Source organism: Protomyctophum bolini, assembly GCF_963924005.1.
Source record: "Protomyctophum bolini genome assembly, chromosome: 18".
Lineage (NCBI taxonomy): Eukaryota > Metazoa > Chordata > Actinopteri > Myctophiformes > Myctophidae > Protomyctophum > Protomyctophum bolini.
The window spans coordinates 24,719,751-24,747,405 of record NC_137879.1 but is presented as its reverse complement, the minus strand read 5'-3'; the positions used below and the strand labels follow the sequence as shown (position 1 = coordinate 24,747,405).

At 39.9% G+C, this 27,655-nt stretch overlaps 2 protein-coding genes across 3 annotated transcripts; both read left to right on the top strand.

Annotated features, from left to right (window-relative positions):
* The first annotated feature begins 604 nt into the window (after nucleotides 1–604).
* On the top strand, nucleotides 605–8,360 carry tdrkh (tudor and KH domain containing). Its single transcript, XM_080789453.1, has 14 exons — nucleotides 605–677; nucleotides 1,726–1,880; nucleotides 1,959–2,056; nucleotides 2,311–2,512; nucleotides 2,707–2,846; nucleotides 2,965–3,295; nucleotides 4,052–4,218; nucleotides 5,064–5,239; nucleotides 5,328–5,392; nucleotides 5,508–5,659; nucleotides 5,836–5,940; nucleotides 6,108–6,162; nucleotides 7,622–7,699; nucleotides 7,826–8,360. Exons 1-13 carry the CDS (start codon nucleotides 613–615, stop codon nucleotides 7,675–7,677), a joined length of 1,767 nt encoding a protein of 588 aa, XP_080645579.1. The 5' UTR covers nucleotides 605–612; the 3' UTR covers nucleotides 7,678–7,699; nucleotides 7,826–8,360.
* A 694-nt stretch (nucleotides 8,361–9,054) lies between these two features.
* On the top strand, nucleotides 9,055–27,124 carry mbtd1 (mbt domain containing 1). 2 transcript variants are annotated; one of them, XM_080789606.1, is made up of 17 exons: nucleotides 9,055–9,213; nucleotides 10,000–10,204; nucleotides 10,877–11,010; nucleotides 11,182–11,296; nucleotides 11,379–11,461; nucleotides 11,566–11,683; nucleotides 12,022–12,156; nucleotides 13,145–13,233; nucleotides 14,231–14,465; nucleotides 17,108–17,163; nucleotides 17,673–17,777; nucleotides 17,930–18,077; nucleotides 18,335–18,417; nucleotides 18,611–18,845; nucleotides 20,228–20,299; nucleotides 20,901–21,053; nucleotides 21,668–27,124. In XM_080789606.1, the coding sequence occupies exons 1-17, from the start codon at nucleotides 9,193–9,195 to the stop codon at nucleotides 21,784–21,786; spliced, it is 2,106 nt and encodes a 701-aa protein (XP_080645732.1). In that variant the 5' UTR covers nucleotides 9,055–9,192; the 3' UTR covers nucleotides 21,787–27,124. The 2 variants fall into 2 exon arrangements, with proteins under 2 accessions (XP_080645732.1, XP_080645731.1); XM_080789605.1 differs by having other exon boundaries at nucleotides 18,611–18,854.
* Nucleotides 27,125–27,655: the final 531 nt, after the last annotated feature.

The window sequence follows — 27,655 nt, the reverse complement described above, 5'->3', positions numbered from 1 at the left end:
AACCTTGATTTTCTTAATTAAATACACTAGTTTAAGCTCATCACATGAAACTCCAAATATCAAAACATTAGAAAGTAGCCGGTGTATCTGTGTATGAGTTTGTGAAAATATAATAATACAATTATTGAAAGACAGAACTATAGTAAGTGTATTGTCTGCTAGCGTGCTGCTTGCTTATTTTATGGATATACTTTATATATACTTTTACAACTTTTTCATGAGTAATTCAACAAAAACGTATAACACACAAAAACATTGCGTCAAACAGTGCTGCCGGGCGGGTCTTTGTGCAACCCCTCCGGGATTTAGATATATGCTATATTAACACATTTAGGTGGAGCCCCCTGGAACCCCCTCCGCCTGAACTCCACGTTGAGAACCATAAGTAAAACTGCTTGCGGGTGCTCTACAAGCCTACAGCTCAAAAAAGGCGTTTCAGTTTGAATAATAGTTGTTCCGGTTTGTGATGAATTATAATAGTAGTACAGAATACAGATTATTCTGCTAAGGCATCTTGTGTGAATGCTGAAATGTTTGCCATTGTTTTACTTAAACAGTTAAAACCTAGATCCAATAAGATCTCGGTTATGATTTTGTCACAGCTCTTCCAAGATGGACATGCAAGTGTCCAAGTCCGACTGGTTTCTCCACTGCAGCCCCAGAGCCTTCTTCTCCCAGTGAGACACGCCTCTGCATGATGGTGTTGTGTCACCGTCTGCTTGGTCCCTGGTTCCAAGTGGGCAATATTCACTTAAAGCGTTGGATAACCTCCAGCTCATTTTCTTGTCATATGCTGACTCGCTGAGTTATAGTTTCAGCGGTACAATGATAAAAGCCCTGTAAAGAATTGGGGTTGTGTATTATAAACTGTTAATGGACTGACTGGAGGTTTCCCAACTCTGGTATTTAATGTGTGCAGCAGCTTCAGTTCAGGGTTGTTGTCTCCTGCAGTCTAACTCTGACTCAGGCTTGATGTCACCTGATTTTGGCTTGTCACTTTTAAAGGCACCATAGCGCTGTGTGTGTGGATTGTATGTATTTACACTAAATGTCTAATTATTTTGTGTATGTATGCGATTCTCCCCTTGTATGATAGTGACTGACATTTTGCCACGTGAAGGATACATCATGATTATATGAAATGAGATTTGACTGGCTATTGCTTAAATGTTTCTTCTGCATGATGAATACTGTTTCAGCTAAAAAAGCCAGCAACACAATGAGTTGGTTGGTTACTGATACATTCTGAGTGCAATGCAAAGCCCTTTCACACATGTTTGCTCTTAAACCCATAATACACTACATTCTTACATTGAATACTGAATGTACCCACTCATTTTAGTAATTGAATAGTCATCTCAATCACATTTTGTATTGTGATATGTGTTGTGGACAATGTTACCATGATGTGAATGCTCCCCTTTTTTTATCAGACTATAGGTATGGTCTTGACTGCAGATATTAATCAATTTTGTCTAGTTTCAGAAAAAGTTTAATTAGCATTTGCCATAACTGTATACTTTATTACCTTAAATTACTAGCCTGATTGTCAGACTGACTGGGTCTATGGGCTGGAACCAGACTATTAAATAAATATATAAATCAAATAATTGTATCGTTGGTTGCAGCCCTAGTCACAAATCCTACTGTACGTCGTTGATGACTTTATGGTCATTGGACAAATATTACAAGTGGAAGGTTAAGTTTCTGCATTTCTCCCCTTAGGTGGAGTCTTCCACTGGACGCACATCGTGTCATGGATGCCCTGAAAGAGAGCAGCACCCTGAGCTCAGGAAAGATGGTGGCCCTGGCAGCAGGACTCTCTGTTGGGGCCACTGTGGGCTATATTGTATACAGACAACTTGGCAGCACCGACAACTGTGAGTTTATTTGGCTTAATTAGATTGATGTTATCATTAGGAAACTTTAAATTCAGCTATTTGTTTTGTCATTGACAGCTCCAACGGTGAGTGCTGAGGATGCTGAGTCTAAGATGACAATTTCCATTGAAGTTTACAGAAATATTTGCAAATGTCAAGCCACATTTATGGATATGGTGAGTGAAATACTAAACAATTCTTGGATATAAGTTTAACATAGAAACATTTGAAAAGTCCCATACTTAGATCTTACATTTAAATTCACTATATTTTCACCATTATTTTGAACAGTTTCCCATGCCCATACATTAATTACAGAACCTTTTTTGAGTAAAAGAAAAATTAATTTTCAGTAAGCTGCTCTTCTTGAAACTGTATTTGGCAAAAGGTGTTGCTAACTCTGTTTTCTCAATTCACGTACACATTTTAGGTGAGACAGAAATCTGGAGCTCAGGTAAAGGTGCTTTCTGAGCAGGGGGAGCCAGGATCCCAGGCTGCTGTGACCCTAGTGCTTCAAGGATCCCCTGAACAGGTGCTGCTGGCCAGCTGTGTGTTGGAGAATTTGGCTATAGATTGTGAGCCAGCGACTGAGACCTTAGAGGTACCTCAAACAGCCTTTGGAAGGATCATAGGTAACTTAATCCACTTGTTTTTTGGATTTCTTGACTACCGGTATACGTTTTTTTCAGGCCTCTTGTTCCAACATTATAAAGCCTGCTACCAATACAATTAAGTCATTACTGTGATGACATTTACTTTTTACTACAGCTTCAATTAAATTAAAGTCTGTCTTTGTGCCACATTGCCATGTTATATCTTGTTTCAGGCCGTGGGGGGGAGTCTGTTAAGCTGATCTCAAGGACCACTGGGGCCAAAGTAATTTGTCCCAAGGATACAGGGCGGAGCCTAGACGCCACTGGCAATGTAACAATCACAGGAACACGTCAGGAAGTCAAACAGGCCAAGGTGAGACCCAACTCCTACAATAAGCGAAGCCGTAACGCTAATTCCGGATTATTTCTTCTATTTCAATGCATTCGTATTGCTGTTCATTTGAGAAGGAATTAATGTTATCTATTTTCAGGAGATGATCCTAGAGAAAGTCGGGGAAGACCTGACAATGAGAAAGATGATCTCTCGAGCCTCTGCCCTCCGCCACAAGCGCGGACCCCGGGACCTTGAGGTGCAGATGCCAGAGATGGAAGAGGTCAAACCACAGACTTTGAACAACAACGGTCCTTACTCTGTCAAATCAGAGGAGCAGCAGCACCTTGAGGCCAAAGGCACCAACACACAACTTGAAATAATGTGTGACGACGAGGCAAAGGAGCTCACAGTCCCAAATCTGGAGACAAATGAAGAGGAGGAAGCTATCGTGTCACCAGATTCACTGTCCGATATGTCAAAGTTTGAAAGTACGTTGCTGCTTTCAAAGGTTAAAGTTGGAGAGCCACAGTGCTTCAAGGCTTATTTCCTTCTGAATAGTGATTACTTGTTATTATTGTTATCCACATTTAGTTCTTCCATGAACTGTACATTTAAAGGTAGGATAAGTGAAGTGTTAAATAGCTCTATAATCGGATAGTACTCGTTGCTATAGTGTTTGTTCTGTAACAAGAGTCTCCACCTCTAAGCAGAAAATGCATTTTCAGTTCAGAATATCTATTTTGCCCAATCAGGATAGACACCTCAAATAGGAGAAACATTAAACAAGTGGAATTGGAAGTGATGACAAAGAAATGAGCAGACAAAATTGGAACTGGAACACTATAAAAGGTTAAGCTGATAAATGGGTACTTTCTCCTGGTTGGCTGACATTTTGTCAGAATTCCTATCGGAATATACTTTAACCTTTTGTAACTATTTTCGTTATTTAGTTTGTATGAGAAGCTTGCAGCTTACAATAGGAATGTGAAAATATCGGGTGGACTAGAATATTAATGTTGAGTCCTTAGGCAAATGAAAAACGCAGCATATTTTTTTCCAACCGACACTGAAATTGAAAGTTGAAACAAATTCACACTGTGCGATCCACTTTAGTTGGGGTCCCTTTCCACGAAAAAATAAAAACCTGTTAATTTCTATTTGTGTGTGTGCGTGCGTGCACAAACTAGAAAGCGATTCTCAGAGATTCTTCTATAAGGTCACATTTTTGCTCTTATTGTGTCAAGTTCCCAGCCCGGACCTGAGCTTCCAGCCCGATGAGCACTTGGAAGTTTTTGTCTCCGCCTCAGAAAACCCAAATCATTTCTGGATCCAGATCCTTGGCGTGCGCTCCCTTCAATTGGACAAGTTGACCGAAGAGATGAACCGCTTTTACAGCAATGGAAACCTGACTGTAAGGCAAAATCTTGCAGCCTGTGCATTCTGCACACACACACACACACACACACACACACACAGTAGTGGAGTTGACTTTTCCAAGTTCCATTGTTCTTAAGATTTATAATCTTAAGAATAAGGATTATTATGGGTGTCTAAACAAATCCAGCACAGCGATAGTTCATTGAGACACGGAAGGCAGAAGGTTTATTATCTAATCTCCCCTTCGTTCTCTATCAGTAATTCATTCTGTTCCTTTAAATCAGCTGTCTCTCCATGTCAACTCCCCTCACTCGCATTCGCTGCCAGTTAACTCACTCACGCCCACAACCCCACATTCAATTATTTTTAAGCAGTCACTACAGTGTAGTGACTACACTGTCCTCAGTCTATTCTGTGTCTTTGTTGTTCAGATGTCGGGGTTAAAATTTCTTCCACCTCCCCGGCCTCCTCCCTGTGGCAATAGTTCTGTAATGGGTGATTCTGTGATTATAAACGTGATTTATGGATTGTACTAAATGTGATATCTAGTTATGTTATGGGTATCTGTGATTATAATGTGTTTTATGGATTGTATTATGATCATCTAATATGTATGTTCAGTATCTGTGGTATATGGAATACATTGAAAGTTATGTTGTTGATGTAATGTCTTTATGTTATGCTCTGCTCTGGGTTTGTTGATATCAGAGCTGTCTCTCAGGGCACAGATAATCTGAGATCAAATGTGATATGATATCAGATGATATATCACATGAGCAGAGCCACACCGCCATACTAAATGCAATAGCTTTGCTATAAATGGTTAATGGTCATTCTGAGCTGAAGTGTTTCAATGAACCATGGTTTTATGTCTTCCAGGAGCACAGGGTTGAGACCATTGTGGTCGGGGATATTGTGGCTGCCCCATATCGTCAACAAAGCAAATGGAACCGTGCCAGGGTGCTAGGGGTCCTGCCTTCAGGCTTGGTGGATCTGTACTATGTGGATTTTGGAGACAATGGAGATCTACCCAGAGACTGCCTCCGCAGTATGAGGTAAAGGCTCAATTATGGGAGATGCAGAAGCAATACTATTATGTAATGATACAATTCATTACTGTAATGTTCTGCATTCACATTTCAGGAGCGACTTCCTCAGTTTGCCGTTTCAGGCCATCGAGTGTAGCTTGGCAGGAGTGAATCCAGCAGGTATACATTTACATAAATGCATGCATGCCCCCCTCCACCCCATCAAGAACTTATCTTAGCTATATATCAATCTAGATATTCAAACTATATGATTTGTTGTAAACCGGTTCCCCAGGAGAGGTGTGGACTGTGGAAGCCCTGGATGACTTTGACAGGCTGGCATATTGTGCTGAGTGGAGACCCCTGCTGGCCAAACTATGCAGCTACTCTCATTCTGAGGTCTCCTCCTGGCCCAGCGTAAAGCTCTATGACAACAATGAGGGCAAGGTCTGCTGTGTGTGTGTGTGTGTGTGTGTTTACGCCTGTTATATTACAACTCTCTAAAACTTGACCGAGTTCATTGTGTTGTGGGTCCCATAATGTGGGCAGTGCAATGTCCAGGCAGCTGTTTGTATTGTTGCTGTTCATAGTATTTTGGTGTTCTATCCTCTGTGTGTTTTTAGGCTGTGGACTTGGGTGAGGAGCTCATACAGCTTGGCCACGCTGTGAGGTCCCAGGATATGGGAACGGTTGATGGGGACAACCTTGGCTGTCTTCAGAGAATGCTGGTGAGTGGCTGAACATGGGCTTGCATTCTTTCTCTCATGTACACTGACTGTGAAAATGGGTAAGGATAGAGACTGAAATTCCTATGGTGACAGACTCTGCCCCAGCTGAAAACATTCTGTCACTCCTTTAATGCCTTAAGACATCCTCATCTCCTGTTCTTTCTTAGGATGATGTGATGGGAGCCACATCAGAGCTAAGTCTGTCCTGCATCAGCTTGTCAGGTGGGTTTAACAAAAAAATGTTTAAGGGGGCACTGTGGTGCAGTCGGTAGCACTGTCGCCTCAAAGCTAGAAGGTCCCTGGTTTTATTCCTACTGGGGACGCTGTGGGAGTGTTCTCTCTTCCACGTCATCAGCCCTCATACCATAGCTGTTATTAACCACATGAACCCTAACATCCCTACTTTGGGGGCGAACATTCAGCTAAAATAGCCGATGTACAAGCTTGCAGTGATTTGTGAGCTTGTAGAGCGGCTATTTTGCGTGAAGAGATTTGATAGAGGGGGAAAAGTAGAGTGGTCAAGTATGGGGGACTGTGGGCGACCCCGACCAATAGGCTGGTTGATGTGGGTCAATGCAGGATTCGATCAATATGCTAGATTCGAGAATCAGACTTAAATCCCAGTGAAGGAAATTACATCAAGATGCAAGACTTATAGAATAAAATGTCAAAGGAGCTTGCACACTGGTCTGTATTTTTGCACGTAAAATAATGAATACCTCTTGTGTCAATCATGATTGCAATATCCTTTGGGTCAAATCTTAGATTGACTGGTCTACTAGAGTTGTGCATAGCTAATCTTTTTACAATAACGTTATTTTTCAGAAAGGAAGCCATTGAGGGTTAAAATGGGTCTTAATGCTTTCAACTCGAATTTGAATTATTAATACAATATTAATTAGTACAAGTGTCTATGACAAAGAAAATATATGATTTGGAGACGATGAAGACTATTATTATCATTTATTTGTGGTAACAGTCCATTTGCTCAGTACAATATTTTGGGGGGCACACATAGAATGTGTGCAGGGTTGAATTTAGTTTGCATTACTACGATCTCTAATGGAGGATTTAGTTGACACAATGAAATAAAATGGGGTTAGTATTCAGTGTGGGTCAGACAGACAGATTTGGGAGAGCAGTAGCTTTGTTGTTGCAAGGAAAGCTGTAAAAATAGACTTTAGTGGTTGTTTTAGTCAGATCGGTTGAAACACCGCTCCAACTGGACCCAGTATAACTCTATGGGGACACAAAAGCGACACAAGGGGTAGGACCCGGAAGTATCTCTGGAGGGGGCGCTTGCATCACGGCTAAAATACTGAATTGCCTTGCATTTGGGGTGTCTACTTATTATGTTCCAGCCCAAGTTTGTTTTGGTGTGCGTTTTCAGCATCCTCTGGTGGACAAAGTGTATAATGGATACATATGCATGCATTCTGAATTATACACTGACAATCATCTGTGACATATCTTATTCCATGCACTTCCTCTGATTCTACAATGGTAGCACACTGGCAATTAATGTGAAACATTTTTCCACTGTGGTGGTTTCAATGTGAATGGGGATAGGATAGAAACTAGAAAGGGGATTAATACATGCTTTTGATTGCTTGATTTGTCACGTAGTGTATGGTTACTGTCTGAGCATACATTCACTAAATTATTTCTCTTCATACCTCAGAAGCTGCCTCAATCTCAGGAAGTGTTGATGATGTAATCGAGGATGAGCTGCTCTAAGACCAAAGATAAAAGTGTTAAGGTATTAATAGACTCCTCTCTGATTAATATCATAATCTACATATTATGGAGGTATTGTGAACCACTATTTGTCTGTATAATTGTATAATATATAATGTATAATATAATTTGTCTCTTCTCCCCTCAGCTCCCAGCACTGACTATCCACTCCCCCCACAACCACATGAACCCTCAAAGAAGTGTGCAACAGGCAGTTCTTCCAGCCAAATTTGTTTAATGTTTAATAGAGATTATATTTAGTGCTGTTCTGTTCAGCCTATTGCTGCTTTATCAGTTTGTTCTTACAGTAATTGTGTTCTGAGAATTGAAGAAAGGCGGAACAGAATTCCAGTATTTTTTGTTTAAAGCACTGTGATGTGAGGATTGGAACCAGATGGCCATTGCTCAATGGTGTTTTATTTTTTTATGTTTTGTTTTTATTTTTATATTTGTTTGTAAATTGTAAATCAAATAGATTTCAAGACACATTTATAAGGCTTCAGATGCTACTAGAACAACTAATGCTGAACATTCTATTCAGATTTTGTTGAATATGGAAATGTGTCTGCAGCAGAGTTATGATAATAAAGGCCTAACTGTCTTAAATGTTGTGAATAAAACACTAAAGCTCTATATGTAACACCATAAGTGTATACTGTATATTGGTAAATAAAGTTAAAGCGAATAAAGTGCAATGTCTTTATTTCAGATCACTGTATACAGTATATACAATTTGTTACGTTTTATAGCATGTCGTCACTGTCGGGTATTAATCTCCTTGGGAAATGTTAAGATTAACCTATGTTCCAATTTATCAATGTGCCGGTATAGTTAGGATTGATATACAAGCTGTTTATAAAAACCCAAACACACAAGACATTTTCACTTTAAAATAGCAACCCTACAAGCTCACTGCAATGTGTTGTGATGCAATTCATTTCTGAGCTTGTGTTTTATTTTACAGGGAAATATAGTCTGATTTAAAATATACACAAGCACAAGCTTTCTGCCCAACAGTGACAATTATGATCTGTTTGGATGTTTGTTAGATAAAGATATTATGTATGACCATTGTCATTGGGATGCTTAGTTTAATTTCAAATGGATGTGTTTTATTTGTATTGTATTACATTGTGTATAAAAATCAACATTCACCTAAATAAGATAATACAGATTATATATAATCGATCATGTCATATTCATTTCAAATCTTCACTTTTGACATCACCTTTCTGTTTACAATGGTGGCATGGTACTTTACAGAGGGATGGGTGTCCAATGTTTTTGTTTTCTAAATCAGTCAATGACCCACCCCCATTCCAGCCTGGCCCAATCAAAAAAAAGTAGGTTACGCTCACACATGCGCGGAAACACCGGAGTAATTGTTGATATCCTGCTTTGGTTGTATTCATTTTTAGACTTTACTATTTAAAAGCCAATGCATCCCCAAATTTAGGGGTTTTTATTCGTATCAGCTGGCTCAGTCAATTACAACGTTATCTATATGAGGGGCTAATGGAGGACACAAGGGATTTGGTGAGTAAAATAGTGAAATATTAAGGGCCGTGAGGCTCCGATCAGGGAAGATCTGCTTGGGCTAGCGTTCCTCCTTTGTTGTTATCTGTTGAGGAGAGCAAGCTAGTATTTATGTTGCTACATAAATGAAACTGAAAGCTTGTTAAACCCCCAAGGCCTAGCGTAATTTAAGACCCTGCTTATTTTTGTTCCGTATGTGTAAAAGAGCTGAATAATTGAAATCTTTTGCTATTTGCTTTTAATACAAACTGGAAAAACAGGTTTCCGCTAGCTAGCTAGCCATGCTAATAGTGGCTAGCACTGGAAGCTAAGTCAGATAAAGGCCCCCGTCTTTCCCATCAAGGTGCTTGGTTCTCTGTTTGTGACTGTCTCATTTATTGTATAAATGAATTATGTCTGGTGTATTGCCTGGCGCTAAACTGCTGTTTCTGCTTCAGAAAGGATAACATAACGTTTAAACTGTGTCAGTGTCAGCTGTTCTGTATGATGCTCAGATGAGGAAAAGCTACCACAGTAGATAAATAATCAATAACGTCAATAATGGTCCCAAAGACCAGATGGTCAATGTTCTTGTCTTATTTGTATTTTCAGCATGTATGAAGACTAGACTTCATTTTGTATTAAGTTCTGTGCAACTTCCCTATTCTGGTGGCATGTTCTCCAACGCCTGACAGCTCAGCTATGTTGTTGAGAAAGCTTCACAGATCTATTAAGGCAAATAAGTATTCTTTTTATTCCTTATTACAAGGTTAACCCATTCCCCCCATAATTCTTCCATCTGTAAAGGCTGAACGCACCCCACGTTCAGAGCGTAAGCGGAGAGACTCTTTCGGCATGTTTGACGGCTATGACAGCTGCAGCGAGGAGTCCACCACAAGTTCCAGCTCAGAGGACAGTGAAGATGAGGTGGTGCCCTCCATTCCTGCCACCCTGCCCATCATCAAGAACAATGGACAAGTGTATACCTACCCTGATGGCAAGACTGGCATGGGTTAGTAGTTGGAAACATTTATTACAGCTATGGGACTCATTATACATGCTTAATATACATACATGAATGAATGCAACCTATTATAAAAATGAATTTTTATAATCTAGAGTTCCAATACATCCATTGACAGCCCGTTGATCCAAATTTCCAAATTTCAAATTTCCAAACTCCAACACTTAGAAAAATTATTACCTGCATGGAATTTCTTGACAGAAGGTATACATATAACTGATATAAATAAACACATCATAATGTCTACAGTGGATTTGTATAAAACAAATGCTTTGCCGATTAAAAGAGGATAATTCAAGCTTGCCCTACAGCTGCAACGTTGGTGTGTTTAACGTTGTTTAACACAAGCGGATCGAAAATTTCTATTTGGATCAATGGGCTGTCAATGGAGGGTATTACAACTCTAGATTCAACCCATTATAAAAAATCTAGTGTTGCAAATTGCGTCTAGGATAAAGCATGTAAGAAAATCACAAAAGTGTATGTATACAAAAAAAGAATCTGCATTTCATATAAACTAAATTGTAATTACTCTGCAATGCCATGTTTTTGTGCTATGGAATGGATTGATATAATTCAGTGAATATATATATATATATATATATATATATAAATGAACAATGCATGTAATGGTGATTTTTATTGGCCTTTCCCACACAGCCACCTGTGAGATGTGTGGGATGGTTGGTGTACGAGATGCGTTCTACTCCAAAACCAAGCGCTTCTGCAGTGTATCCTGCTCCAGGAGTTATTCTTCAAATTCCAAAAAAGCTAGCATCTTGGCAAGACTCCAGGTAAGTGTGCACACTCGAGTGCACTGCATGTTTTTTTTCTCCACATATGATTTAAATGTTGGAATTTTATGTTACTGCATGCATGTAAATGCAAAAATGCATTAAAGCCTTAGTGGATCAAAATGTCTTCATGCAGTATTGATGTGGTGATTGTGTTTTCCTTTGTCTAAGGGCAAACCACCAACAAAAAAGGCAAAGGTTTTACAGAAACAGCCCTTAATGGCGAAGCTGGCTGCATATGCCCAATATCAAGCAAGTCAACAGAACCAGGCCAAATCAAAAGCCGGTATGTTTATAATAAAGACAAGCAGTGTTTTCATGGTGGGAAAATACCTTGTACTTAACCCTTGTACTTTTCTTTCTCCCAGTGGTCCCTGTTGAAATCTTTGAATGGGGCAAATACATCTGTAGCAATAACACGTGTGGTGCTCCAGTCAGCTGTTTCAAACATGTGAGTACAAACAGTAGATGGTGACAATTAATTAACTGTGTAGAACTATTTGGCCAAATTATTTTATTTGAATAAGCTTTGGTCTGATACCACTTGTTTTCCAGGCCCCTATGGGTTTATGCTGGGGAGACATAGAAGAAGGAGTTAGAGTTGAAGTCCTCAACTCGGATACCAACTTCTCCACTAAAGTCTACTGGATAGCGGGGATCATCAAGCTAGCAGGTAAGGATCTATTCTTTTTAATGTATTTAACCACACAAAGCCTAGTGTCCTTATTTTTGGCATGTTATAATAGGTGAACATTTGGTGCAAAATGGTAGATCTACAAGCTAACAACGCATCAATGTGATCTTGGAGACCAGCGATTTTTGCCGAAGACATTTAGTGGAGGAGGGAAAGGAGGGGACCCAAGTATAGACCCCTGGGGGGACCCTGGTCAACTGAACTATATAGTATAGGGGTTAAATATGTTTTCTTACAAAATATTTAAAAGGCACGCTTTCTGTGCCTGGGTGTAAATATGTGAATGGATTTTGATTGTATTGTATATTCTCGTCCAGGGTTCAAGGCTCTCCTGCGGTATGAGGGCTTTGACAATGATTCCAGTAAGGACTTCTGGTGTAATCTATGTATTCCTGAGGTGCACCCGGTGGGGTGGTGTGCTTCGAGTGGCAAGCCCCTTGTACCTCCAAAATGTGAGTCTCATTCGAACTAGAGCCAGACTGATGTATCGGTTTGTTTGATATACTAGTTATTAGACCTTTTTTTTATTGCATCTGCAATTTTGCAGCCGTTTTGTCACAATTTCCACCACTTTCAACCTGAAGCCCCTTCTCTAAAGATGTTCAAAAATAGCTGATATACAAGCTTGTCATTGCAACATGTAGATCTGCTAGTTTTGAGCATTTTTGAATAATACTTAATTTGTTTAAATATTTTTTTTTATCCCACGATGTAACCCATTTTTCACCCCTGTGTCAATCATCTAATGTGATCCTGGGCTCTACACACCCTCCACCAACCTAGTCACCATATATGGGGGACAAGGGGAGAGCAACGAGTGTCCAAGTTGCTCCTTTACACCTGACAGGGGGGGAGTTTCCCTGGTTGGACGTAGCGCGTGGAAGGAACACGTTATTCCAACCAGTTCCTTTCTCCTCCATCAGGCGCCCCGACTGGCCAGGGGGAACTTAATTTGTTTGCGTATAAATTAAATGTTCTCAAATAGAATCGTCATCAAATCTAATCAAAGTTTTTCTATTTTGACAAAATATCAGTCAAATATCAGGAATCGGTGGTTTAGGATTCTAAAATCGGAAAGAAATCTAGCATCGTTTGGGCTCAAATTTTATTTTATTCTGTTCATTCTGCAAACACACCATCTGTCTACTGTCAAGCAAATGCATGGTGTCCGTAATGATTTTCAGCAGTTACATTTGATTACTGCACACACACACACACACACACACACACACACACACACACACACACACACACACACACACACACACACACACACACACTTCTGTATGTAAGCTGATTGGGCTAGGTTATTTTGGAAACAGAGAAAGCTCTTTGTCAGCAGATGTATAATAGAGGCTTAATGATGTTTGTTATTTATTATTTCATGTTCTTTCCTGGACAGTTGTGGAATTGAGTGCAAACTGTTTATTTCCCTTACAGCTATACAACATAAGTACACTAACTGGAAAGCCTTTCTTGTGAAACGTCTCACTGGAGCCAAAACACTGCCACCTGATTTCACTGCCACGGTCAGTGTCACACAACATGCATGCACGGAAACACACACATATAAATCAGCATCATCCATATGGATTTGTCTTGACTATTTAAAGCCATGTTGAACCTTTATTTTGTACCTTGGAAGTAACAAATATTGTCAGTCTTTATCTATTGCTTCTGTCCTCTGTGAGCAATAAACTAGATGTGGCGATTCCATTCACTCTCATAGAACAGTGAAACGGATCTCAAAATCACAACACACACAAACAAAGCAAGGACGTAAAGTCCTGGTGCATCATTTTGGGGAAGTGAAAATTGCTGTATTCATATTTTATTGCCGTTACTCTTGATGGAAGTTCTGTTAAGTAATACATTTATGTCACCGATACTGGCTTACCAGGAAATTTTGGCATTGGGGATGCGCCTACAATTCCGGGAAAAACATAATAATAATTGGGGTTCAGCCGAAATGCATGAAAAGTGTTTCCTTACTTTCAGCTTAAGTTCATTTCGGTGCATCATTGAATAATGTTGAGATCTGTTTTGCCATACAATTAAGTGAATGGAATCGCTACATAAGGTTCCTTTATTGATCACAGAAACAACATGACAATATTTGTCTTACATCATTCTCAAGGTAGCTACACCTCTTCAGACTAAAATGTAATTGAGATAGTATGTTATTTATGTTCATTTTGATCTGGCATCCTATACTGTAGTTTGTTTAGTTTCACAATGTTCAGATTAATTATTTTTAGATATTATGTTTAATTTCACAATGTTCAGATTAATTCTTTTTAGATATTATACTGTTTACTAAAGAGTCTAGACTGGTGGTTCTTGGCTTACCTACTGGTATGTTCAATTACCTTTCTTACTGTAAATCGTGCTGGATTAAGAACGTCTGCTATATGCCTAAATTGTATACATATACAATGTATACCAAATGTCAGCATGGCTATTGTATATCCTGTGGTTTGTTTGTGGTATAGGTATTTTCTTTATTTCAATACATCCTCTCCTTAGGTGCATGACAACATGCAGTTCCCCTTTAAGAAATTAATGCGGGTGGAGGTGGTAGATAAGAACCACCTGTGCCGGACACGGGTGGCGCTGGTGGAGCAGGTGATCGGAGGACGCCTCAGGCTGGTCTATGAGGAGAGCCAGGATGGCTCGGATGACTTTTGGTGCCACATGTTTAGCCCCCTCATCCATAACATAGGCTGGTCCCGCAGCATCGGACACCGCTTCAAGCGATCTGGTAGGTTTTTAATGCAAACACCATATTCAAACACTCCAAATCCAATCCAGTTTGGAATGAAATTGGTTTTATGATGTCTACTCTGAACAGTGAATAACAAAATTTCAACTGATTTTTGCTAATCATATCTGAATCACTTCCCTTGGCCTTGCTGAGACTGCATTAAACCAGTTCCACTCGTATCTGGATAAGAGATCAGATTATTAGGGCTGATTATGGACTGCAACTCTGAACAAAGTCAGACTCTTTTAAGGCCTCTACATAGTCCGTTTTGTTCGTTTTTCTTTTTTTTAATATATTTTTTATCCCACGATTTTGTAACCCATTTTTCACCCCTGTGTCAATCATCTAATGTGATCCTGGGCTCTACACACCCTTCACCAACCTAGTCCCCATATATGGGGGACAAGGGGAGAGCAACGGACTTGACATGGGTGCAGTCCTTAGTTTAGACAGTTTTTGGTTTAGACTAGTCATTGGTTAGACCAGTCATTAGTCCTACAACTAGAACCTAGCACACCTAAACCTAACCTTAACCCATGTCTAACCAATGACTAGTCTAAACTAAGTATCCACCCCTCCTTCATACCCGAGTGTCCAAGTTGCTCCTTTACACCTGACGGGGGAGTTTCCCTAGTTGGACGTAGCGCGTGGAAGGAACACGTTATTCCAACCAGTTCCTTTCCCCTCCATCAGGCGCCCCGGCTGGCCAGGGGGAGGCAGTTTAGTGACCAGGATTTCCGTTTTGTTCCTTGCGTGGGGGAGTCAAACGGACACAGAAAACGCAAGGTTATTTTAGACATGTATAGTTGCTCCGTCGTTTACGTCGGTCTATTTTAATTATTTTATTTTAATGTGCAAGCATCTACTCGCCCACTAGATTGCAGCTGTGACGCCCCCTGGCACCTGTAGTTGGTCTATTCTATTACATGCGGATGCGATGCGTCAAATATGTTTAGATTGTATAAACTGTACTGACGTGCCACTTTATTTTTTGTTATCAGTTGTGATGTAGTTATAACTGTATATAATGAGTTCCATAAGCTCACACCACAACGAAGTTTTGTGTCTTTTGCTAGTGGTGTAATCAATTAATCATTGCGTTCACACGGGCAGATTGCAGTCTACCATTCATTGTCAAAGGAAGCCGCTAGTGGATGATCATCAGCAACGGAAAACACAGTTTGTTGGTCGCGTCTGTAAACGGTCAAATTGTCACCAAATGGAAGCATAGGATTAGGAGACACACACACTCTCTCCGCTCTAATTCAGCTGAGTTCTCGTCTGAAAAGCAGGGCTGGACTGGGTCAAAGGGCTAACATTTGGCCCAAAAACATATTAAAGCAATGGCGGCGGCCCATTCTTTGGGCGGCCCATTGCCCACTGGACATAACGTCAGTCCAGGCCTGATAATCACAGACGAGTTTGCAAAGCAGTGCTTCGAAACGCTGATGTTAAACTTCCAATGTGATATATCCATGCGAACGTGTTTACGTTTACAACTCAATGTGCCGGCGGAAGTGTTGTCCTCTTTCAAGAGTGGTCGAGCAGAGGAGGAAAAGCCTTCTTGCTCTCTGCTGCCTCCAGGTGGGCAGGGTGTCCTCGACGCAAGGTACACAACGCAAGCAATTTGGTTGCGTTGGCTTGGGATCAAATCTCCTCAACCCGACGGATCGAGACAGATCACGTAACCGACGTAACGCAAGGGAGGAATTTCTCTCACCCTCCGTTCCTTATGTACTCTTGCGTCGATTACGTTCGACTCTGCCAAGCACTTTACAGGGATAGTAGCCCAGCAGCGGTTCCCTATGGAGACACAAAGGAGACTCATCAAATTATATATAGAAATGCAACAAAAGCAAAATATCCATGAATTCAAGTCTCCATGGGGTGAGTAATCGATAGAAAGAAAGTGATTTTGTGGGTGAACTAAACCTTTAACCTAAAAAAATGTTAACAGGCTTTATTGATATCCTTAGCTGAGTTGTGTTTGCTTCCATCCAGATTAGAATCCCGATTTCCCTGACTTGATCACCTGACACTTCCTAGTAGGGAAACTTGTGTGTTGTAGACCATAAATCTGTCACCACATGTAATCACCTACTTGGAACAAAACAAAAGTAGTTCCATCCTGCAGTAACTTGCCTGTCCTGTCTTTTTCCATGCTGTGTTGTGGAGACCATGGTATTTAGCAGGCTGTGTGCTGGCATGGTGCCACCATTATCTAAACAACAAGTGTCCCTCCCTACGCAGTTCGCACACAAGATGATAATTATCTTGAGTCATAATAATCTTTGTCTAAGCACTGTTGGAACAAAGCTTTTAGATAAAACGGAAGATAAAATAAAAACAATAGCATGTGTAAAATATAGTGCCGTCAGAAACAAGAACATGGGACTCGAATAACATTTAAAATCTTGGAAAGGCCGTTTGTTAAAATTATGTTTTAAAGAAGATAGAGAGAACATGTTTATTGCATGTGAGCAATACCTTTACTAAATATAAAATGTATTTTGAATAGATAATCTAATTTGACAAAATAAAAAAACATTCAACAGGTTTTTATCTAATAATACATTAACATTGAAGTCATTATATGTGACATCCACAGTTACAACTCTTGTTCATTATCTTTTTTCCAGATGTGACCAAGAAGATGGAGGGTCAGGTTGATGCTCCTTCACAATTGTTCCAGAAGGTAAATTAAAGCATCTTAAAATGTTTATTTTTTCCCTTCCTTTTTACATTTGATTACTTGGGCTATAATGATATGCTCAAAAGGCTGAAAGTTGTAAAATGGCAAACATGGCAGCTCTGCAATCTTAATTAATTTCTATGCAATTTGTTAATGAGCTTGTAGATCGGCTATTTGCCTTGTCCATCGTACGACAAAATAAAACTTAAGTGGTTTAAAGTGCATTATGTAGCCAGTGGGTGTTTTTATAAATTGTGTCCATTATTGTATATTCAGAGCAAACCTATGTACACGCACCTCGACAGTGTAGGGCCCGCACACCATTATTTTGGTAAATAATTACTTTATTGAATGAATAGATCTGACAATAGATCCGACAATAGATCTGGCCTGATCTTCGTCAGGCCAGTATCGTACTGAGTCGGTATTTGTTTTGGTTTGTCTCGTGTATGTGGAGTGAGAATGTGTGTTTGAGTGAGAAGATGTGCTAATGCCTCGTGCTGCTCTGCTAGGTGAAAGATGTGGACCAGAATGGGGAATGGTTCAAGGATGGGATGAAACTTGAGGCCATCGATCCTCTCAATCTCTCAGCTATATGTGTAGCCACTGTAAGAAAGGTGAGCTGGTTTCACACAAAATATAAGTGGGAGATGGCGCTACTAAATCATTGAATGACATGGTATTTTACAATAGGGTTTTCACTTCAGTCAGCTGTCATGACTCTGAGCCCACCCTCCTCCATGGTGATTATTCTGTCTGCTCTGTACAGGTGTTGGCTGATGGGTACCTCATGATTGGGATCGATGGCTCAGAGGCGGTGGATGGATCAGACTGGTTCTGCTATCACTCCACATCTCCTTCTATCTACCCCGTCGGCTTCTGTGAAATCAACGAGATTGAACTTACGCCCCCTAGAGGTACTCATCTTTTCTTGTTAACCTCCGAGCACGTCCAACTGTCCCAAATCAGTCTTCTGTGCTCACATCCTCAGAAATATCTTTATTAGAAACCTAATCTACTTGGAACTCGCCTTATATTTTATAGAAACGGCGTGTCTGTACTCTGATCTAAAGACATTTGAGTTATTTTTTTTATTTTGGCCTCTTGTCTGTGGCCTCCTGTTTTGGCGTACAGTTTCTAATATACCAGTTTCACCACTGATTCTGTCCCTCAGGGTACACTAAACTGCCATTTAAATGGTTTGACTACCTCAGAGAAACGGGTTCTATAGCTGCTCCTGTCAAGCTCTTTAACAAGGTATGTTTCAGTAATAGTCTTTTTTTTCCTTTTTTAAGTCACGTCCTTTTTTTTATTGCCTTGCCTCCAGTTCCCCTGTGAAGTTGGAAGATGTTTATGGATTTAGTTAAAAGCACATCAAAAACAACATTGATCATCTTTTTCCGTGTGTGTAAAATACTTCTGTTCCCTCTGCCGTTTTTTGGCATTCCAGGATATCCCAAATCACGGCTTCCGACCGGGCATGAAGCTGGAGGCAGTGGATCTGATGGAACCACGGCTGGTGTGCGTCGGCACGGTGACGCGGATTGTCCACAGACTGCTGCGGATCCACTTTGACGGCTGGGAGGACGAGTACGACCAATGGGTGGACTGCGAGTCACCTGACCTATACCCCGTGGGCTGGTGTCAGCTGACCGGATACCAACTCCAACCACCCGCTGCACAGAGTGAGCAATGTACAGGACACATAGCCTTGCGTAGCCATACTGTTATAACTCGTGGATATTAGCCTGGTTCCCCTCAGTGTTGTGATTATTTCCAAGCGGTTACAAAAACATTGAAATGGACTCTTTTGGTCTATTGGTTAGACCTACTGTACAGCTACGTCACACACATACTGAGCCCTGTTTGGTTATAGCCTGGTAAGCCCGCCCTGGGCTGAACAAATAATTAGAAAAAATACTTTTTAAAATATCTATGGGGAATTATTTCCTGGTCCTGTCATCGTCATGAAAGGGGGTGGGACTGTGATGCTATATATTTGCATATTGCATGTATTTGCACCACTACTGCTGGTCTTTGAAATACGCCCACAACAACACCAGACTCAATCTGCCTGGGGCAATATTAGTCCGGCAGCCGACAGGCTTCTTTTTTTTAAAGTGGGAAATTTGGTATATAGTCTTTTTTTTATTGGGTTAGGGTTAATATAGGGTTAGAGTTAGTATATTGTTTATATACATACATTCATGAATCCGCTTGTTGACTGGCTCTGTATTGAGCAATTTGTTTTATCTGGGTTTATATGTGATCCTCATCCTACCATTAACATCCTATATAAGGCTCAAATGTGCCCAAAATGTGCTGACCTTTCATCACATTTGTGATGACTGCTATGGCCATTTTTAGCCCAAGGAGGGTTTTTTTGTGCAAAGATAATGCTTGGAATGGAGCAGAATCATAAAAAAAACCCTAGTTTGACATGTCACATGATATAAAGCATAATGAAAATTTGAAAATCTTGCCTAATATAGGATGTTAAAACGCATTAACTGCTGAAGAGGTTAATTACCGGTAACCTCTTTAAAAAAAAAATAGGAATGACTTGCAATCACTTTTGTACCCAACCTGGCAACACATCTATGAACCCTGATGCATTGTGCAACACTCCCAGCAAAAATCCGTAGCACTGCTACGAGTTCCATTATTGAATATAAACCCATATAAAACAAATTGCTCAATACCGACAGCCGGTCAGCAAGTAATTCATGAATGTATGTATATAGACAATATTTTAGGCCAATAAAAAGACTATAAACTATACATTTCTCACCCCACAAGCCCAGCTGCCGGACTATATGCATTTAAAAGGCAGATTGAAGGTTGGATACACGACACGAACACTGGCGCTGTTCTTGAAATTCAGAGATGTCGGGTGTTAAACCCTACATTTTATCGCTGGCATTAAAGGAAATAAAACATGTTTAATTTTGAGCTTGTAGATTGGCTATTTCTTTTAACCGTTTCAATTCGTTTATTTGAAAATAGGGCTGGTTAAAGTACTGTATTCTCATGAATTTAAGTCCTAATAACATTATTTCTTATTCAGGTGCAAGAGATTTGACACCAACTGTGCCCAAACAGAAGAAAAAGGCCCAACAGTACAAGGGACAAAAGAAAAGTGAGTAATCCTTCCTATATTGTCAGTCTAGCTTCCACTTTTCCATCACTTCTTCCTTTCCCCATCCTCTTGTCACCAGTTTCTCTACAGGTGGACATTCATCTTACCCCTCACTGGTCAGATTTTGTGTTCCGTGTGTATGGAATGTTTTTATCTGGCAGATAGACTTGACTATGTTACAGAATATTTTGGCACCGGGTGAGTTTTGGTTAATGTCACATGTGACACCGTAGCAATATTTTTTGTTGATACTTGAAAGCAAATGGCCAAGGCTTGCACTAATATTTCAGTACACTAAAGTAAAATCTTTTTGATGGTGTTGCTTTAGCTTTACTCTTGTTAGTTAATGGTGCATCTGCTTACTTGTGTCTGGTAGTCATGAGTACCAGGGGCTTATTCAGATGGGCTCAACAGCAACATAATGGCAATGGCTGGGTTTCTCGAACACATGTAGTGTAAGACTTGTAGTACCTGAGGTCTAACCATTAAACCTTTTCCCCCTACATTCAATTGGAACATTCAAACAACCTAGAATTGAACTGAACCCTGTATGTAATAAGCCCCTGGTAGCTTACCCAGAGTCTGGCTTGGTGTTTACTAGAGCGGAAGATTCCAGTTGGTCGACGGCCCTTCAGTCAGGCAGGCAGGAGGAGGAGCTTCTCGGGGGACGAAGAGCAGAGTCCGCCCCCTTATCCCGCCCAGGGGCCCACTCGCCCCCGGCCCCGTACCCACCTCCACCAAACCCACAAACCAGGTAATGGCACTCTAATGAAAACCAAGCACGGCACTTGAGCGTTTCGAAGGAGAGGGTGCTGCTTAAAGGAGTGTTTGTAGGTTCCTCTCAGTGGAGCTAGCTCTGTGGTGGATGCGACTACTGTTGATGCTGCATGTTTCAATTGTTCAATTAACTTGGTGAATGTGTGCTTGTTGTGATTCATGTTCTTCTCCTCATTGTTCTTCTCAAAACAAGAAGTGTTATCTGTGTTAACTTTGTCACATTAGTGTGTCGATCTACGAAAATTACCGATTTTCAAGCTACCAATGCAACATGTTTTCGGTGAGCGACAGACATGCAACTGTAGGTAAAGAATGAAACCGCACTGTTAAAAAATAACAATCTATCAATTGCAATGTATTTATACATTACCGCTCCATTTTTGTAATTTTGTTTACATTACAATTGGCGACAACATGTAGCTAAGTCAGTGCTTACTGTGCATGGAGAAACCTATCCGACTTAATCACTGGGTAAGAAACTGGAAACCAACACTAATGTTCTTCCTCATATTAGAAGCATGATGTTTGTCAACTTACTCATCTTTTTTGTCCTTCTCTTTCTTCCTCTCTGTCTCTGCCGCCCACTGCCAGAGTCTCTGCTGCGACTGAAGGAGGAGGCAACAGAGGTGGATGAGTTCACCTTCTCCCAGGGCATCTCCGACCAAGAGAGCAACGGCTCAGGCAGCTACTACATCAAACAGGAGCCCTGAGGTCAGAGGAACCAAGCGGGATGGAATGGGTCATGGTGCACCAATGGAGACCCAAGGGACAGGATGTGGGGTGGGACAACAGTACAAATTCACCTCAAAAGAAACCCAACACTCATAGTAGACCAACATTTCACCTCTCCCATGGCAGGGGGGAGGCTTGTTTCATGCTTCATGGTCCTCGAGAGTTAACGTTTTTTTAATTTTGGGTTTTTTTTTCTTCTGTTTCTAACCTCGTAGCCGTGTGTGCACATACACAACACTCGATCACTCCTCACACCACCTACAGGGTTATGAGTGAGGGGTTGCTCTGTGCCTCCAAAAAACACCCGGGGAATGGTGGGTTACTGATGTCTGGGCATTCTCTGGATGATTCCGCAACAAGCATCTCACCTCTCCTCCGGAAAGACACCCAGACAAAGACACATTAGACTTCTGGAAGAATCCACACAAAATCCCATGTTTCCTTGAAGCAGGAGCTTAGACATAGGCCTTCCATCCTGCCTCCGCCAATACTCTGACCCCACCCAAGTCTGGGCCACGCACAGAGACCTGTAGAAACTGTGACAAAACATTCATTGAGCCAGGTCTTTCGATTTATTTTTCTTTTATCAGGTATGAGAGCCAGCTACTAACGTTACAGGCAGAATTCCCATTGACCTGGAGAGAACAGAGGGTGATTATGGAAATCTAATTATGTATATTTTGATTTATTATTTTCTTTGAACAATTTTGCCAGGAGGACTTGCTTTGTTTATAGTACTTAAAGTCTTGATATATATATATATATTTTGCTTTTTTTGTTTTTGTTTTTAGTGTTTTTAGTTTATTTGTCTTAATTGATTTACTTATTTTGTATTTTCTTTTTGGTGGCTGGATGGGGTACTTAAGTGTGATGTATGTATCAGAGTGATTATATTCATAAAATATGATGAGACCTATTCATATAGAACTACAGTATATAGCTATAACAGATTTAAAGAGTGGGTTTTGAATAGTACAGTGATGCTCAGCATTGGTCCCCCCCCCCCCCTTGTTGCCTTCGCTTTAAAAACAGGTTGACATTTTCCCCGGCTGCACTTCATCAGAACCTAAATACATCATGATGCATTAAACAACTTCCACCCGGATGTCCCTATTTTGGGCATTTCATTAATAGGCGAAGATATTAAAAAATGTTAAACCTTTCAACAATTAGACTAAATTAAAAAGTCAAAATTATTCAATAGTGAAAATGGCTGATCTACAAGCTCACAGTGTGTTGCATGAAGACTCATTGTGAGTTTGTAGATCAGCTTTTTTTTTGCTATTTATTGCAAAATAGTGGTTACAAATGTTTTGTCTAGGGATATAATTGGCATAGAACCATTTCTAAAGTTTCTGTGATAATTTCTCCTTAAATCTTGTCTGCAACTTTATTACAGTGATCCACATGCATGTATGTTAGTGGCTTTTTACAAGCACACTTTGCACTTAGATTTGTAAGACTCCAATATCCTTCGCACCTGGTAATTTTCCACATGTCATCTGGTAAATTTGCCCATTAATAGAAAACGCGGACAATTAGCAATCCTGTCTAATGTTTACACATGTAGTAGTAATGTTGGGTTTTCTTGTTTCGTGTAGAAATTTAGGCAGCTGTCACTCAGACCAAGAACAGTGTTCACTGTTTACTGTGAAAAATGTATTATCTATAATAATTCTAAGATTTATTTTTCTCTTTGTTTAAAAACCTTAATACATCATCTTACTTTAGATGCAATTCCCCCTCAAATCCTTAAATTATAAATGTATTATATAATATTGAGAACCTAAATAGTGAAGATGAGGTTTAAAGAAAAGGGGGGGTAACATTTCAAGGGGTCCCAATGGCTGACCAGCAGAGTATATTGTATAAATCAGAAACCTTACTGGTATGATGGGGCACACTCTGACAAGTTATTTGATTCCCATTGTCCAAACTTGCATACTCACTCATAGAAAATTCTTTGGCCATGCATAGTATGTAAGTTGTGGTCATTATGGGAACATTATGCGAACACTGTCACTGATTGCACTACAGGAGTCAAACCAGTCAGATTTGCAAGTTGAAAATCACCTTTACAAGTCTTCAGGTATTGGCTTTTCGCAGACAGATTTACATTCATACCCAGCGGCGGACAAAGGGGTCCAAAATTGAAGCTGGAGGCTCTTCTCACTCAGCATTTTTAATAAAAATGTTGTTGTAGAAAAGCATGTGCGCTACTTTGAGAAAACCGAAGTAATGATCTCTTAACCAAACAGTTGAGTGAAAACTGAATGGTTGTGTCAGACATTACAATATGCAAAGCATTACTTTTGTTTTTCATTGCTTGGGTAGTTCTCTTGTCAGAGCCATATGGATGCAAACTCGAGTCAGTTATTCAGTTGAGCCACAGAATAACTTGTTTATTGTTTATAGTCAGTAATAATAGTACAAATGATGCACTGCTTTGCCATTACCTTTGAAGGCAACATTCACACATACAACGGGATCTAAAAGTTGCATAATACATAAGATTGTTTTTATTTGGTCAGAACAGATTATTTTGGCTATGACGGAATGGAGCAAAGATCCTGATTAGTTCGTAATTTTCTACTGCATGCATGTGTGGGAAAAACGAATCCACATTCTTTTGTTATTTACAGCTAGATTTATGCAGCTATTTATCTACTACCTCCTCATGCTAGGCAAGTTTAGCAAATGTAAAGACAACGTGTAAACTAGGCAGTGAAATAGCATATGCAAACTATAACTTAAAATGTTCCACTTGAAAACTAGTCACCAAACTGTTTTTCACAGCACACAAAGTCCTCTAATTTGATATGCAATAATAGTTCCCATATTTATGTCTTACACCTTCTAATGACACAGATCACTACATTTAAATCTAATTTACATAAGAAATGATTTAACTAAATTGTATTGTATAACTGTGATTTTTGTGAGCTGGGGTTCATAAATGACAATATAGCATTGCTGTATATGGCCAAATACTATATTGAAAAGCATAATAGTTTTAAGCTATTCAGTGATGGCAAATGATGCATAACTTGTCTTTATACCAGTAAGGTTCACAATTCAATTCTCAGGAAGCATTTTTTGGAAACATGTTCTTGGTTATAAAGCCTGATTTATGTTTTGGCGACAGTCATGCAATGTTTAGTTTGATTTAAAAAAGAATATGTATTTTCAACTGCGTCCTGTTGACACTTTACGTTGAAAATATGTTTTATATTTTATTCAACTGCATGTCACGTCATGTCGTCGCCAACAGATGGTTGCATTACAAGTCTAATCTAATTTCATAGGTTTGTGAAAAGCAACGCAAAGAGGACTTCTTTGCCATATCCTTAAAAAAAGAAGAAAAAGGTCTTGCTTCCCATTTGATGTATGAATGTTTTATTGCTTATTACTCCCACTGTTCTGTGTTGTGGCTTGATAATGTAGAAACACTTTGTGTTCAAACGTTCAAGGCTATGTTTAGTGAAGCTCTTCTCGTCTTCTTGCTTTGCTATAGATCTTTTCCACTGATATTTCTAACGGGATTATCGATTAATCTTTTTTTCTACAAGGTTCCATTTTCTTTGTCTACAGCTTCATTGGATACTAAACTAAACTAGATGGCTATGGTTACAAGACCAAATGAGCAATAAAAGTAGTGTCACAATCATACATGGGTTTCAGGTTAGAATTTAATTCAGTTAGGATACATTTCCCTCCCTGATTTGGAAGGGGAGAATTGAGCATTTAAACGATGGTCACAATCTTAATTTACTGACCAAACTGCATAATATCTTAGTACAAAAGATAAGACTGTTTCATGGGCTAACTTTGCTGCTACCCTCTCCCAGATAACCCAAAATAATCAAACGCACAATCAACACTGTTTGCATATTTCTTTTTGTTAAGGAAAAAAGGCTTCTTTTAAAGTCATTCTCATTTTTCCTTGTGAGTAGTCGATCTAAACATCCCCTTCTCAACTTGACTCCCAATCTATGATGAACATCTTTGCTTTCCCGCCGCACCCAGTAGTTCTACATGTCCACCCCTAAGATCTGTGAAAACTAGCAAAGTGTTATGCAATATGCTACCACATTTCTTAGACCTAGCTCATCATCACAGGATGTATCGGGACCAGTTAGAACTGAGTGAGGAGCCTATACGGGCCTGGGTGTGTTGATCAACTGAATGCATCAGGACCAGTTAGGGCTGAGTGAGGAGCTTATACGGGCCTGGGTGTGTTGATCAACTGAATGCATCAGGACCAGTTAGAACTGAGTGAGGAGCCTATACGGGCCTGGGTGTGTTGATCAACTGAATGCATCGGGACCAGTTAGAACTGAGTGAGGAGCTTATACGGGCCTGGGTGTGTTGATCAACTGAATGCATCGGGACCAGTTAGAACTGAGTGAGGAGCTTATACGGGCCTGGGTGTGTTGATCAACTGAATGCATCGGGACCAGTTAGAACTGAGTGAGGAGCTTATACGGGCCTGGGTGTGTTGATCAACTGAATGCATCGGGACCAGTTAGAACTGAGTGAGGAGCCTATACGGGCCTGGGTGTGTTGATCAACTGAATGCATGTTGTTGGAAAAAAAGAAAAGAAAGAAGAAAACATTGTGCTGATGTTGTTCTGAGCTTGTTTTTATTGTAATTGTCATTGGTTGTCCCTTCTGTCCATCTCCTAGTCATGTTCCACACTCGGATTCAGAAGGATTGTCATGGAAGTTCTGCAGTGATTACACACAAACAATCCTTTTGGATCTGTACAGTGCCATGGACTAGATTGGAGATAAGTTTTTTTCCTTGGATACTAACACGGGTCTTTTGTATGTGATAGCCCCAACTATATTCAACCATTATATCGTGGTGCTATATATATTTGATAAAAATGACTTATCGTATTGGGATTATTATTGTCAGAAACTGTTATTGTGAATTGAGAGGGTTAAGTTATGGTTCGAAATTTATTTTGGATACAAATAAAAAAATATATGTTCAGAATAGTTATAAATCTATTGAAATTATTAACACTGACCCTTGAGGTACATATTAGATTGCAGTTTAAAGTTTGTACATCTTTTTGATAGCGTCTATACACGTTTCCTTTCATATGGTAAATTTGTGCTGTGATCAAGCTTTGATAGACTTTCTTGTATTTGTAAATAAAATCAAACAATGGAACATTATTGGTTGTAATGATTGCTCATTTGTTTACAAACGTTTTCCGCATGGCTGTAAAAAGGTGGTTTTGTAAGATCTAACTTTTACACTGAATAAAATGTCATTACTCGGAGCATACAGAATCTGTCTATTTTTAAATTGTAAAATTTCTAACTTGAAAATGTCACGCTTTGACGGTTACAGGTGACTCTTCAAAGCCTGCCGTGTGATCCTTTGGCATCCTTCCCAGTTCCACCACTGGAGCTAGCTGCAAATCTATTCTTAATCTCTTCAGATAAGGCCAGCCCTATGAGCAAGGTGTATAAACCTGCCCATTAGGGCTGGCCTTATCTGAAGAGCATCATTCTGGCTCTGAAATGTAATGCGTCAGGGCCTGCCTGTCTACTTGTTTGGAACACAGATTTAGTACAAGCAGTATTCTCTCCATAGTACCCAATTAGGCCATCTGGGTCTCATACTGTGTATCCCTATTCCCTGACATAATTTTATAGCTAAACGGACAGAATTCTATTTTATTTGAATGATGAAACCCAGCTGCCATTAATAGTTGGAAATGGAAATTGCGGAAATTGTAATTGCGGAAATGGAAATTGCGGAAATGGTAATTGCGGAAATGGAAATTGCGGAAATGGAAATTGAGGAAATTGCGGAAATGGTAATTGCGG

Bases quoted from the DNA above. Each gene is read 5' to 3' on its own strand.
- tdrkh (XM_080789453.1), top strand. From the start codon at position 613: ATGGACATGCAAGTGTCCAAGTCCGACTGGTTTCTCCACTGCAGCCCC. The intron at 678-1,725 runs GTGAGACACGCC...TTCTCCCCTTAG, and splicing joins CCCAGAGCCTTCTTCTCCCA to GTGGAGTCTTCCACTGGACG. The intron at 6,163-7,621 runs GTGGGTTTAACA...TTCATACCTCAG, and splicing joins GTCCTGCATCAGCTTGTCAG to AAGCTGCCTCAATCTCAGGA.
- mbtd1 (XM_080789605.1), top strand. From the start codon at position 9,193: ATGGAGGACACAAGGGATTTG. The intron at 9,214-9,999 runs GTGAGTAAAATA...CCATCTGTAAAG, and splicing joins TGGAGGACACAAGGGATTTG to GCTGAACGCACCCCACGTTC. The intron at 11,684-12,021 runs GTAAGGATCTAT...ATTCTCGTCCAG, and splicing joins GGGGATCATCAAGCTAGCAG to GGTTCAAGGCTCTCCTGCGG.